The sequence below is a fragment of the Balaenoptera borealis genome (assembly GCF_965194805.1).
Source record: "Balaenoptera borealis genome assembly, chromosome: 12".
Taxonomy (NCBI): Eukaryota; Metazoa; Chordata; class Mammalia; order Artiodactyla; family Balaenopteridae; genus Balaenoptera; species Balaenoptera borealis.
The window spans coordinates 74,160,059-74,175,515 of NC_138869.1; the positions used below are offsets into that span (position 1 = coordinate 74,160,059).

At 36.6% G+C, this 15,457-nt stretch overlaps 1 protein-coding gene across 1 annotated transcript in view; it reads right to left on the bottom strand.

Moving 5' to 3' along the window:
* Positions 1 to 15,457, bottom strand: part of KIF6 (kinesin family member 6) — a 403,702-nt gene that overhangs the window by 261,691 nt on the left and 126,554 nt on the right. The window contains exon 7 of the mRNA XM_082347818.1: positions 3,689 to 3,895. Coding sequence (XP_082203944.1) covers positions 3,689 to 3,895 — 207 coding nt within the window. The remainder of the gene's footprint in view (positions 1 to 3,688; positions 3,896 to 15,457) is intronic.

The window sequence follows — 15,457 nt, forward strand, 5'->3', positions numbered from 1 at the left end:
CGCAACACATTCAGTGGAAGCCAAGTGGAAAGTAACACTCTGAAAAAGTCCCACTCATGTTGGATAACTGGCCGGGGTGACCCTGATTCTGATTTCTGAAGAAGGAGAGAGCAAACACTCTCTGTTCTCAGTGGTTTCTCACTTAACATTTGGGCTGACAGACACCCAGGGTCACCCAAGGAGCACTCCGTGAGGCTTATGGCTGGACCAAGTATGCATGGTCCCTTCCTTTTCCTCCACGGACTCGAATTCTAGGGTCAAGATGCACCCTGTTATTGTGGCTTGAAATGTTTTTGAGGAGACTTTTTGGAAAAAAGTACTACATACACAAGGAAAACTCCAAAACCAACAGTACTCTGGCAAATAGAAATTTATTTACTTCTGAGCACAATAAGGTGCATTCAACTCAGAACGTCTGTGCCCTGTGAGCAGGTGTAAGGTCTCACAATTATGGCCAGAGGGCAGTTACAATTCGCATGGAATTTCTATAACTCTAATGTGGGCTAATTCATGTAAGAAAGGCTACCAAACTGTCTTTTCCTAGTCCATCTCCATCTTATATATTCAAACTGAGACAGAGAAGATGTCTCAGTTTGATTATATTTTGGACATCTACATGAATTTCTATTACAGCATTTATCTTACTGCATTCTAAGTATTTGTTTGTATGCTTTGCTCTTTCACTGGATGACACGGTAGCACAGACTATTTCTCAATTATACATCAATCCCCATTGCCTAACGTAACTTGTAGCACCCAGTGGACACTCAGTCACAATTTGTTGATTGAATGAGTGAATGAATGAATGAAGCTAATTAAACTAAACTGTTATACTTCCAGCCTCAAAGGCCCATAATAAAGTACTTCATAAAGAAAATTTGTTTATAAAAGTCCTTGAATTCTGTTATTTCATCAACAGTATCTGCTCACTCTTTTTATTATTCTCCTTCCTAGGTACTCTTTGGTCCCCTCTCACTTATGTCTTTCTGTGTAGAATTCCAATATTTCTCTACTATCCACAACTTTCTCTCTAGCAGCTGCTCCTAGCTTTACTCAATCTCACGTACCCATGTCCACACACTGCAGTTTTCCATATTTATGTTCTTTCCTCTCATACTGATCTTCTCCTTCTCCTCCTCTCTCCATTATTTTATGCCATAACCTCCATGAAGACCCTTGTACAGCAGTGTAAAGAGCTAACGGCTGCAGTGATGCAGTGGGTGTCTATGAAAGAGATAAGTTACATTCGGAGAGCCAAAGGTCAATGACACATGAATGTCACTGAGACCCTGGGTGAATCCATCCCGCAGATGGAGCTAAGGGCTGACAGACTCCCAGTTCTCACTGCCTGACATGCCCTGACCCCATCCTGGCCGGGCTCACTCCTACTCATTCCTCCCATCTCTGCTTAACATCAGTCCTGAGAGAACTTTCATTAACTCTCCCTTCCTCAGTCTAAGTCCAATCCCCCACACTCTCCTCGCCCCTTGGACTTGCTCTGCAGGCTCCCATCAGGATTACAGCCACGTACCTAACGAATACTTATTCAGTGCATGTCTCCCTCCACTGGACCATAAGACCTTCGGGGCAAGGGCTGTTTCTATTTCATTCAGCGCTGTGCTCCAGGGCCCAGCACAGTCCTCAGCACATTACTGCTCCTTATAAGTATCTGTTAAATAAGTAAACTAGCTATATACAAAATCAGATGCCACATAGCCACCAAGACTGCTCACATGAGGCTGATGTTACCAGAATTTTGAAGAGAAGAAATGTAGGGAGAGGAATAGTTTTAATGACAAGTAACAGCTTGCAAAGGTTGTGTAGAATGAAGAAAAAGAAAACATAAGGAGCAGAATGTTTTTCTTGAGTGATTACAATTGATGGAAATTTTGATTCAACTAACAAATATAAATATAATTTTGTATGATGGATGGATATAATGGGAATTAAAAGATAGTGAAGACTCTGAAACAAGTAGGTATGTTTGAAATAAAGCACTTTGAATATAGTCCATTATACTTTCATATCAATGTTACATAAATGTCCTATAAAGTAAAAGATCTGTTAAGTAAAAGTAGTATGTAATATGTGAACAAGAAAGAGTTCAGGAATGCTGACTATCGTCAGAAACACTAAAGTGATCTGAACACCATGCAGGTCTTAACCTCTGGGTGTTGCATTACTGGGACTCATTTGGTCAGAGCCTAATTGTGTGTGCCTTGTTCACAGAGAGTTCCCTTAGGTTTCTCTCAATCTGCTTTTTCAGCCAGCTTGACCATTAGAAAGCATTTAATGTCAGGACAACATCATTCTCAAAAGGGTTCATTATGCAGCTTTAAAAAAGTAGTTTTTTTTCTCAAATCTTTCAGTCTCCAACATTCATTAACAGACCCTTTTGCCTCGCCAATATCCCCTGTACTTCTCCACTCCAGTTTTTGATCATGTTTCTCTTTCTTTTTTTTTTAGAATTAGTTGCCATCTTTAACATTCAACTCACAACATTTACACTCACAGAGCTGAAAGGAACTTGAAAAATAATTTAATTCAATGCACTCCTTTTAGATGGGAGAAATTTTGTCTGGAAGATTTACTTAGCAAAATTCAGATGAGCTTTCTCTGCCTTTGGAATAAAATTCAGAAATTAAAAATTAAGCATGCACTGGGATGGACTGTAGTAAACTTGGAGTGGGGACAGGGAGGGAAGCTAAGACAAAGAGAACCATTGCAGGGTCAGAATCACCAACTAGATGAAGTCACTACAAATGGAAAAGATACTGGTCATCTCCACATTATGGTCTCATAGCTAATCTACCAGCCCGAAACAAATAGTCCATGGAGGCCGTTTCTAACTTATATTCACACCACTAATTTTACAAATAAACACAAGGTATAGTGAAAAAAAGCATAGGCTTTGGAGCCAAGCAATTCGAGGTTCAAATCCTTATCTCACCACTAGCTGTGTAATCTCAGGAAGGCCTGGGGAAGACCTGAGTTATAAAAACTATAAGATGTGGGTAATAACTAATACCTACAGTGCAGAGCTGTTGTGAGGTTTAAATGAAATGGTTTATACAGAATTCTAGTAGCTATACCAATGTTTATAGCAGCATTATTCACAATAGCCAAAAGGTGGAAACAAGTCATGTTCATCAACAGATGAATGGATATACAAAATACTATATATCTATATTTATATCTACACACACACAATGAGATATTATTCAGCCTTAAAAAGGAAGAAAATTGTGATACATGTTAAAACACGATGGACCTTGAAATTATGCTAAGTGGAAGAAATCAGACACAAAAGGACAAATACTGTATAATTCCACTTATACGAAAATCTAGAACAGGCAAATTCATAGTGGCAGAAAGTAGACTAGAGGTGATGGGGGCCTGGGAGTATAAAGAGATTGGGAGATACTGTTTAATGGGTACAGAGTTTCTGTTTGGGATCATGAGAAGCTCTGGAAATGGATGATGGTGATGCTTGCACAACATTTTGAATGTACTTAATGCCACTGAATTGTAAAAATTAGTTAAATGGTAATTTTACGTTATATATATTTTGCCACAGTAAAAGAAGAGAAACAATACAAAACAAGACAAAAATGCTAGTAGAATGCGTGATGTGAAGTACATGGTCAAAAAATGGTAGGTATAGGTACATCCCACCCTACCCGTTTACCTGTTCTAAGTAATGTAGTGACAAGTTGATATACTTGGCCTCTGTCAGAAGCTGGCCCCCGACTCCAGTCTTCGCAACTCGCTCTGAACCAGCCAGGTCAACCAAATGCAGCTTGGCATGTCGCACGGTTGCAGATCCTGGTTCCTTGCTTGATAAGTGAATGGTGAAAATGCAGTGGGAACGGGTTGAAGCTTGGTTCATAGGAGTCTATAATAAAAATGTTGTAAAACAAAATTGATAAACCATTAGCCAGACTCATCAAGAAAAAAAGGGAGAAGACTCAAATCAATAAAATCAGAAATGGAAAAGGGGAAGTAACAACTGACACTGTAGAAATACAAAAGGGCATGAGAGATTACTACAAGCAACTATATGCCAATAAAATGGACAACCTGGAAGAAATGGACAAATTCTTAGAAAAGCACAACCTTCCAAGACTGAACCAGGAAGAAATAGAAAATATGAACAGACCAATCACAAGCACTGAAATTGAAACTGTGATTAAATATTTTCCAACAAACAAAAGCCCAGGACCAGATGGCTTCACAGGTAGATTCTATCAAACATTTAGAGAAGAGCTAACACCTATTCTTCTCAAACTCTTCCAAAATATAGCAGAGGGAGGAACACTCCCAAACTCATTCTACGAGGCCACCATCACCCTGATACCAAAACCAGACAAAGATGTCACAAAAAAAGAAAACTATAGGTGAATATCACTGATGAACATAGATGCAAAAATCCTCAACAAAATACTCGCAAACAGAATCCAACAGCACATTAACAGGATCATACACCATGATCAAGTGGGGTTTATCTCAGGAATGCAAGAATCCTTCAATATACACAAAGAAATCCATGTGATACACCATATTAACAAATTGAAGGAGAAAAACCATATGATCATCTCAACAGATGCAGAGAAAGCTTTCAACAAAATTCAACACCCATTTATGATAGAAACCCTCCAGAAAGTAGGCATAGAGGGAAGTTACCTCAACATAAAAAAGGCCATATATGACAAACCCACAGCCAACATCGTCCTCAATGGTGAAAAACGGAAACCATTTCCACTAAGATCAGGAACAAGACAAGGCTGCCCAATCTCACCACTATTATTCAACATAGTTTTGGAAGTTTTAGCCACAGCAATCAGAGAAGAAAAAGAAATAAAAGGAATCCAAATTGGAAAAGAAGTAAAGCTGTCACTGTTTGCAGATGACATGATACTATACATAGAGAATCCTAAAGATGCTACCAGAAAACTACTAGAGCTAATCAATGAATTTGGTAATGTAGCAGGATACAAAACTAATGCACAGAAATCTCTTGCATTCCTATACACTAATGATGAAAAATCTGAAAGTGAAATTAAGAAAACACTCCCATTTACCATTGCAACAAAAAGAATAACATACCTAGGAACAAACCTACCTAGGGAGACAAAAGACCTGTATGCAGAAAATTATAAGACAGTTAATAAAGAAATTAAAGATGACACAAATAGATGGAGAGATACACCATGTTCTTGGATTGGAAGAATCAACATTGTGAAAATGACTATACTACTCAAAGCAACCTACAGATTCAGTGCAATCCCTATCAAACTACTACTGGCATTTTTCACAGAACTAGAACAAAAAATTTCACAATTTGTATGGAGACACAAAAGACCCCGAATAGCCAAAGCAATCTTGAGAAAGAAAAGCAGAGCTGGAGGAATCAGGCTCCCAGACTTCAGACTATACTACAAAGCTACAGTAATCAAGACAGTATGGTACTGGCACAAAAATAGAAATATAGATCAATGAAACAGGATAGAAAGCCCAGAGATAAACCCACGCACATATGGTCACCTTATCTTTGATAAAGGAGGCAAGAATATACAATGGAGAAAAGACAGCCTCTTCAATAAGTGGTGCTGGGAAAACTGGATAACTACATGTAAAAGAATGAAATTAGAGCACTCTCTAACACCATACAGAAAAATAAACTCAAAATGGATTAAAGACCTAAATGTAAGGCCAGACACTATAAAACTCTTAGAGGACAGCATAGGCAGAACACTCTATGACATAGATCACAGCAAGATCCTTTTTGACCCACCTCCTAGAGAAATGGAAATGAAAACAAAAATAAACAAATGGGACCTAATGAAACTTAAAAGCTTTTGCACAGCAAAGGAAACCATAAACAAGACGAAAAGACAACCCTCAGAATGGGAGAAATATTTGCAAATGAAGCAACTGACAAAGGATTAATCTCCAAAATTTACAAGCAACTTATGCAGCTCAATATCAAAAAACCAAACAACCCAATCCAAAAATGGGCAGAAGACCTATATAGACATTTCTCCAAAGAAGATATACAGATTGCCAAGAAACACATGAAAGAATGCTCAACATCATTAATCATTAGAGAAATGCAAATCAAAACTACAATGAGGTGTCACCTCACACTATAGTCAGAATGGCCATCATCAAAAAATCTAGAAACAATAAATGCTGGAGAGGGTGTGGAGAAAAGGGAACCCTCATACACTGTTGGTGGGAATGTAAATTGATACAGCCACTATGGAGAACAGTATGGAGGTTCCTTAAAAAACTAAAAATAGAAATACCATATGACCCAGCAATCCCATTACTGGGCATATACCCTGAGAAAACCATAATTCAAAAAGAGTCATGTACCACAATGTTCATTGCAGCACTATTTACAATAGCAAGGACATGGAAGCAACCTAAGTATCCATCGACAGATGAATGGATAAAGAAGAGGTGGCACATATATACAATGGAATATTATTCAGCCATAAAAAGAAATGAATTTGAGTTATTTGTAATGAGGTGGATGGACCTAGAGTCTGTCATACAGAGTGAAGTAAGTCAGAAAGAGAAAAACAAATACCGTATGCTAACACATGCATATGGAGTCTAAAAAAAAAAAAATGGTCATGAAGAACCTAGGGGCAAGATGGGAATAAAGATGCAGATCTACTAGAGAATGGGCTTGAAGATACGGGGAGGGGGAAGGAAGGGTAAGCTGGGACAAACTGAGAGAGTAGTAGTGTATATATGCACATATATACACTACCAAATGTAAAATAGATAGCTAGTGCGCAGCAGTTGCATAGCACAGGGTGATCAGCTCGGTGCTTTGTGATCAGCTAGAAGGGTGGGATAGGGAGGGTGGGAGGGAGGGAGACACAAGAGGGAAGAGATATGGGGATATATATATATGTATAACTGATTCACTTTGTTATAAAGCAGAAGCTAACACACCATTGTAAAGCAATTATACTCCAATAAAAACGTTAAAAAGAAAAAACGTAATGTGAACAATGAGCATTTCTGTAGAATATCAACAGAGTTAAATTTATATTTCCAGTGAAAAGACTTCATTTCCCATGAAGTGAACACTTTCAAATGGAGCAAAAACACTTGTAGCTGAGATCCTTAACGTGAATTATTTTCAATGTATTACCTCCGGAATGACTGATAACAGATGTGGCCGGGTTCATTCAGAAAGTGAGAAAAGAGTGTGAATGAGGTAAAGTTTGGGACCTCTTAACCAGTACTATAACGTTATTTCATCACATGACCACAATCCATACCTTAACTTTGGCTAGCCATATTGAAAATCTTCAATGTGAATTTCATGGTAAAATAGCTGAGAATGGGTTCATAAAGAGAATTCATTACACAATTGTAAACACAATCCACAGACAAGGATACCCAACATCACTGCTACTACCCAACACTGAACTGGGGCTTCCAGTCAAGGTAATAAACAAGAAAAATATATGAGGCATAGTGATAGGAAAAGAAGAAATTAAAGTGTCATTATATACCGAAAATATTGTGGTTTACAAAGAAAATGCAAGAATGTCTACAAATAAACTGTTAAGGGCTAAAAAGATTAGCAGGGTTGCTGGATGCAAGACCAATATGAAAAATCAATAAAGTTCTAATAATCCAGCAACAATTAATCAGGAAATATTTTATTTGTAATAGCAACAAAGATGATGAGATACTAAGAGATCAGTCTTATAAAAGATGTGTGATTTGCAGGGAAAATGAAAACCTGAATAAATGGTGTACCAGATATTAATATACCATTTCATAGATGGGAAAATTCAAAATTAATCTCTATATTAATCTCTCTATATTAACCTATATATTCAATGCAATTGAAATACAAATGCCACTGGTTTTATTTGCAGAACAAAACAAATTAATTCTAAAAACCAGATGAAGGAGCAAATATTGCAAAATAATCAAAAACAATTCAGTGAAAGAATAATAAGGAAAGGGGTCTTGTCTTGCTATATATCAAGGAATAATCATAACACCATAGTAATTAAAACAGTGTGGGACTTGTGCAGGAACAGATAGATAATTAGATCAGTGAAACATGCTGTGCTCATTTAAGGAACTCTGTATAAGGTATGGGTGACATCACACCACAGTAGAGAAAGGATGGACTTATTAACAAATGATGTTGGAGTAATGGTCTAACCCCCTTGAAAAAGTAAATTTAAATTGCTCTCTCACACTATACACACAAATAAATTCCAGAATGTATTACAGACTTATGTGTAAAATAACACAACCTTAACATTAATAAAATATAGAAGCATATTGTAATCAACCCAAGGTAGTAATAGATAAGCTATGATAAGACACAAAACACAAAACTGAATGGATTTGAAATATTTGACCAAATAATCCAAAATTAAAGAACTTCTGGGTGATGAGATCTACCATAAAGTTAAAAGACTAGGCGATGATATTGGCAATATATATGGCTGACAAAAGATTAATATTTGAAATAAAGAACCCCCACAAATCAATAAGAAAAAAAACACAGAAAAAAATGAGCAAAGGATATGAACAGGCATCCCATCAAGAGGAAACCTGAAAATGGTCAACAAGTCTTTGAAAAAATTGCTCAAGCTTACAAATAGTCAAGACAAGTAATTAAAACCCAACAATAAACTGCTTCATTCACCTCTATTAGACGGGCAAATTTTAAAAAATAAACTCTAACAAAACAAGTGTTTGTAAGGATATAAGGAAGCAGGAACTTTTATACACTGCTGGTAGGAATGTAAATCAAGAATCTTTTTTGAGAGAATTCCCTATGGCCCACAAGCCAGCAATAGCCTGACTACTAGGTATATTTCCTAGAGAGAAACCTGGGCCAGGTACATTACGGGGGAGAGAGAGAGACAGAGGCAGAGAGATGGATGGACATTCACTGCAATACTGCTTGGGGTAGCAAGAAGTTGGTGCAAGATGTACAGCCTAAATGGACATCTGTGGTGGGAAAGATGAATAAACTGGGATAATTCAAATTACAGAAAATTAAACTTCTGTATAGATTGACATAGATTTCTAAAATAGAATGCTGAGGAAAAATGGCAAGTTAAAGAATAATATAAATACTATGATAGATAATTAAGAAGACAATATTATCTAAAAATATTAGTTCATGGTGCTATAACTTAGGTCATTAAAAGTGTAAAAAACGGACTGGAGGATATAGCAAATTAATGATAGTTGTTGCCTTTGTGAGGGATGGAAGTGAAAGGCTAACAAGGAGACTTCATCTTTATCTGAAATATCCTATTTCTTTTATTTAAAAATTCTCAGAAGTAAATAGATATCAGATATCTAAAAATATCTAAAATAAAAATTATCTAAAAATATTCCAAAAGAATGCTCATGTGAGTAAACACGTTCAGATCTCCACCTTTGCAAAACAGGATTTAACGAAAGACTTTCCATACAGATATACATGTATTCAGATAGGGTAATATATTTAGATGCTATTTCAACCAGAAATTCTTTCTGTAAATATAAATTCTTGATATACATGATCACTGATTTACACCAACTAGCAAAATACAGAGATGTCAAAATACTGGCATAGTTTTGGTCATGATGATGTAGCTAGTGAGTTACATAGGCTGAAAATTTGACCCATTACTCGTTGCCACAATAACTATACCCAAACCTAGCCAGTGTGTGATTTTGCATGCTAAAGTGGATCAGCAAATAACCGTGCATCTAAAACCACAAACTCAAATTTAGAAACTAAGTTGAGGTGTTTTGGAAGTGACTGTAAGTTATTTGCAGAACTTAAACGTGGGTTTCATTTCACTGTTATATTCGCACAACAATGAAGCCTACAGCACTGTAACAAAAGTCAAATGACAATCGATATAAATGACTAACATAGAGACTATCCCCAACAGCTGTCTTCAGCTGTCTTCAGCTTCCAAATTGATGCACTGAAATCACAGTAAAATGTGGACCATTACAAATAGTGGAAGAGTGAACCCATTTCAAAGGGTACATGAAATTAAATTGTATTTCTGTAGTCTGTAATTAAAATGCAGTAATATGTGTAGGAGTCCATGCCTACAATTTTGTAACTTCTCATAAATATTTTCTGCATGAAGTAGTAGTTGGTGTACTCTTCGCGAAAATTTTCTTAAACCTCAGAAAACATTCTTTATGTGTAGCTGTTTAAGTGTGATTGACTATGCCAGTGTCTGCTCTGTGTTTATTTAAGGACATCTTTATGTCTCATAGGCATGCCCCTACGCTTGTCCTTTTAAAGGTAAAATTGTATTTAAACATTTTTGAAACTGCCTAAGAACAGATGGCACCATTTAGGCAGATTTCATTCAAATTTAAGCGCACATTTTAAACAAATGTGCTCTTGGCACTAGAGACAGTGCCTTTGGAAAAATTCTAGTGATGATTAATCATCTGCATGCAGAGAGCTTTCACATTTCATATCATTCTGTGTATATAGCCCCGTGTTAGGCAGTACAGAGACAAGAAGGAAAAGAAGGCCTGGACCTTGCCCTCAAGGCATTTATAATCTAGTTCAGGAGCTAATGACAAAATGTGTGAAATGAGAGTGAACAATGAGAAAAAGGTAAATGTGCAGGAAAGGAAGTGATCTGTTTTCAGCACTGAGCATCCTAATCTTTCAGGTAAAACCTACGAATGTTATCCATTCCCTCATTATGGAAGCTCTCCACGCTCCTTCTATTCCTAGGTTTCTAGAGTCAAACACTCTCTCTAACTGCTTGCTCTGTCTCCTTTTCCTTTATTGGACCCTTTTCTCTCCAGTCCCTAAAATAAGCATGTCCCAAGCTATGGTCATCATATTTCTTCCTCTTGGGGAACTCTTCCATAGCTCTGATTCTCATTGGATTGGTACTGCAGTGTAGTTAAAAATCACACACCCAAAATCTTAGAATTGGGTGTCGGATGACCTGGTGTCTTCAAGCCCTGGTTCCATCAGTTACTAGTGTTGAAATCTTAAGCAAATTTATGTAAAGTAATTTTGGTTTTTCATGCCTTTGAAATGCCATAATAAGACTTGCTTTGCTGCAAAGAGTTGTACTAATTACCGATTGAAGTGTTGAAGTGGTCCATGAACTGTAAAAGGTCATAAAAATGTCTCACTGTTCATGTTCACTCTGTTCAGATGCCTCCCATGTCCTTATTTCCAACCACAATTTCTCTGTACCCCAGATTAGAATGTCCAAGAGCTGGACTGATAATTGTCACTAAAATGCCCTGCCAGCATCTTGAACTTAATGTTACCCCAAACAACCTCATCACTTTCCCTCATTCTGTGTCCCACAGATGGATATACAATCCGTCCTGTTGCATTTACCTCTGTCAGCTTTGCTCCATCTCCAAATATCTTTTACCTCTCACCTGGGTTACTACATTCTTTCCTTACTAGTCTTCCCATATTTATTCTTGTCTCCTCCAACTGTTCTCCACCTTGCAGACAGAGTAATACTTCAAAAACACATATTTGATTACATCAATCCCACCTAAATCCCTGAATTAAACTAGCATGCTCCCTAAGACTAATATCTCCAGTTCCTACAACTGTATCTTATACAACTGTTTATCAAACTATTTTTAAAGTATGGCAATCTGACACTCTGAACTGAATTTATTCTTTCAAATGTAGCCTAACCACAGCAGAGGAAACTGGAATCTGAGCAATCTAAATCTAGCGTTGCCAATAAATAGCACACAAAGTGATAAACCATATTTGCTCCAGCCTTTTACCCATGCTATGGAATTTCTTTGGGAAACACACACACTTGTTTATTTGATGACTGCATTTGATTAGTTTTCATCCCAACATTACTATCTGTTGAGATAATTCTGAATTTTGACTGCTTTGCAATTTTGTGCTATCAACGAATGAAACTATCCTGTGTCTCCTCACCCGAACAATTTTGTAAGACATGGAGTAGGGCAGAATAATAGCATTCCATGAAGACACCCGTACTTTCTACTCCACTAGGTAATAATTATGGGTATTTTCTAATTGGCTTCAATCCAAGTACTTTCATATACTTTCAATTTCTCTCTATATTCCCCAAGGATATTTTGAGAGACTTTATTAAATAACTTGAATTCACTTGACCTATGAATTTTTATAACCCTATCAGAAAAGTGAATGAAATTAGTTTAAAGTGAATCATTTAACAATCATTTTTCAGATTCTTTTTTAGGATTTGGTATCAAAAATATTAACCTGTCATTTTCCAAATGTTTTCTTTTTTTGCAGAGTTGAGAATAAATGACTTTCTTTTACAGAGTAAAAGTCTAAAACCCAGGCTCACTGGGTCCCTTACAGATTCATCATATTGGTAATCTGTGGTCAAGGAAAGTTAGTTTTCCTCTTTCTCATCTCCAGCCCAGCAAAAGCTTACTTCTCACTGAAGGCCTATCTGAAAGGTTACCTCCTCTACAAAGGCTCTCCACTTCCCACCTCCTCCCACCTAGACTCTGAGATCCTTGGGGGCAGGGACGGTGTCTTATACATCATTGTAACCCTAGCATAACGTTACACAATAGTGTTCAAAAATGTTTGTTAAATCGTTGGCTCTTGCTCATTTCTAGTTTTCTGGAATCTCTATGGCATGCTTCATAATTTCTAAAAATTGCCAAATAATTCAGAGACTATAACTGCAAACTCTTTAAATCCATGCAATATAATTTGAGTCTAAAAGTTAGAATTATTTGTACAGCAAGATTGACTCCAATCTCTACACTTATCTTGGGCTTCAATTACTCTATGTGCCTGACTCCAGGGCTCTTATTATCCACTACACTGTACATCTTCAACTGCCTTTTCTCTTGCCTGGAATGTCCTCTTGATGGTCAAGTATTGGCCAGTATGTCTTATTGGAAAAGTATGCCCTTCTCCTCCTCCCAAAATAAGCCTACTCAAAATTCATTTATCTTCATGAATTCCCTTGGACTATTCCCAATTGGCATTAACTACTGTGTTCAGAAAGGCCATTTAAACATTTGTGCATAGAGTAGAAGATAATTAATATCCAAACTCTGGAAAAATCCATTGTTCCAAATGGATTTTTAAATGTCTATCATTTAAAAAATTGTGACATTGTAATGGACAGTTTGCAGCAGAGGGTAGTGAGGGATGATGGTGGAATTCACCAGGCTACAACTGAGTGTTTGGTGGCCAGCTCATTTCTTGCAGTGTAAAGAGTGGTGCAGATTATAAAAGGTGATTCAAAAATGACCTTGTCAGTCAATGGTGGCTTCAAACTGTCTATCTAAAAGGGGCTTGGAGTAGCAATGTACTTGTGGAGTGGTACTTGAAGCTGCTTTTGCAGCTTTACATAACATAGCATTAAATTGAGGAAACACCACATGTCCGTATTGAAGGCTAAAGCTCCTTCTCCACCAGCCCTTCAAGCCACTTAGTGGCACTGGCTGGGCTACCACCCTAAGAAGCTCTTTCATTGAACAAGAATCATCTTCTACAAAGCAGGAGATACTCCTAGGCTGAAAGAGAAATTTGAAAAGAAATGGTATAGCAACAAGAATTGGGTAACAGTGATAAGCATTTTCAAAAGCCTGTTTATTCATCTTTCCTGTTGGAATCTGCAGATGTACAACTACTAATCCTGATGCTCTGATTTTGTTACGCATATTCCTATTGGTAGATCAACAAAAATTTTCACTTTTTTCATTATTTCATCATGATTTGTGGGTGTGTGGCCATTTTCAAGATTGAAAATTTTAATTTGAGGGCAAAAATTGATATGTGAATTATGATTTTTGTGTTTATATAATACACTATTATGTTTTTTGTAACAATTTTTCTACTTTTAGTTAATCTCATGTTTTCAATCACTTCAAAAATGATTACAAATAGTTAATAAATACAGTCTTCAATGAGTCGAATAATTTCTTTATATTACATATTAAGATTTCCTAGGATCCTTTGAATACTTGCTTTTTCTTGTCATATCTTATAGCTTATATTCCACTCTAATGTACCAAAATCTTTCTTTCTTCAATCACCTCTCTATTTTGGAGTGAAATAGCTCAACAAGAATTTCCCCTAATTTAGAATAGGTCAGGTGAAGAAAATTCTCTCTTAGGTTGAACAGGAGTATATAATGTACATGCTTGAGACTTTTTAAAGCAAACCATCTAAGAACAACAGCAGTAGACACAGAATCCAGAATTCAGCTTTCACTCCAATTCTCCTTGTTTGATAACACTTTCTAACCAGATATCCTAATTGACCTGTTCCTTTGCTCATTTGCTCTAACTGAATTGAAGACTGAAAATACTAGCCTCCATGTGTTTCCCAGACTGATATCTGAGCCTTTTAGGTTAAAATTCACCCTTAACTGAGGATTATCTAACCCTCCCCCAACTGGTTAAATGATTTCTTATCTAATTCCTCCCATGGCAAATGGGTTGGTTAGGAGGCCCACCACACACTTGTTGTACTCTAACTCAGCCTGGAAAAGTGAGGCCTGACGAAACCTAGTGGTTTAGCATGTGACCCTATAAACACCTGTCTTGATCTTTTCTGAAGTTGTTTCAGAACATACTGCTTAGCAGCAAAATATCCCCAATTTGATAGCCCTCTATTGGAATTAATGACCCTAAACTGCTCATTTTCCTTTCTGATTTTTCTTTTTATAAGATACCTGGCTTTTAGAAAAGTAATCAAACTCATTTTCCCTAGTTGCAAGATTTCTAGTCGAGCGTATTATCAAAGCAGCTGTGTAAAAGAGAAAAACAGACCAGGCACACCAATTTTTTTTTTAATTTAAAAGTAAGCTTTGGAGCAATCTGAAACATACGATAAGAATGTTTTAGCAACTGTGATTCACCTTTCTGATAAGAATAGCCTATTTTGTTTTATTATATATCCCTTCTAACAAGTCTGGAATCAATTTGATGGATTTTTGATTTTCATGTCTTCAAAGATCTAATAGCTGACTTCAAAATTTTAGGAAAATTGAATGTCAGAATTAGTGATGGCTCTTCTTCTGTTGGATGTCAATATTTAGAAGATTGCTTCCCTATGGGTCATTTCTCCAAAATTTGGCAAATCAAATACATTTATATAAAAATATAAGTATGCTAAAGTCAGCGCACACGGCAAATTGAGGAAGAATTTTACCTACATGTTTAATTAGAACTATGTTCAATTATCAACCTTGTTTAATATCCTTGAACTGGGTATCATCATATCAACACCAGGACAAAGGTTTGTTCTCTGAACAATGGAAAATATATCATCCCAAATGTTCCCCCACCTTTTATTTACTTGACTGCAAGAGGAATCATAGCTAAATTTGGTCCTCAATGGCATCCTTGTTGTCTAGCATATCCATTTTTCATCTTTTAAATTAAGGTTAACATTTTTTCTTTCTTCTCTTCC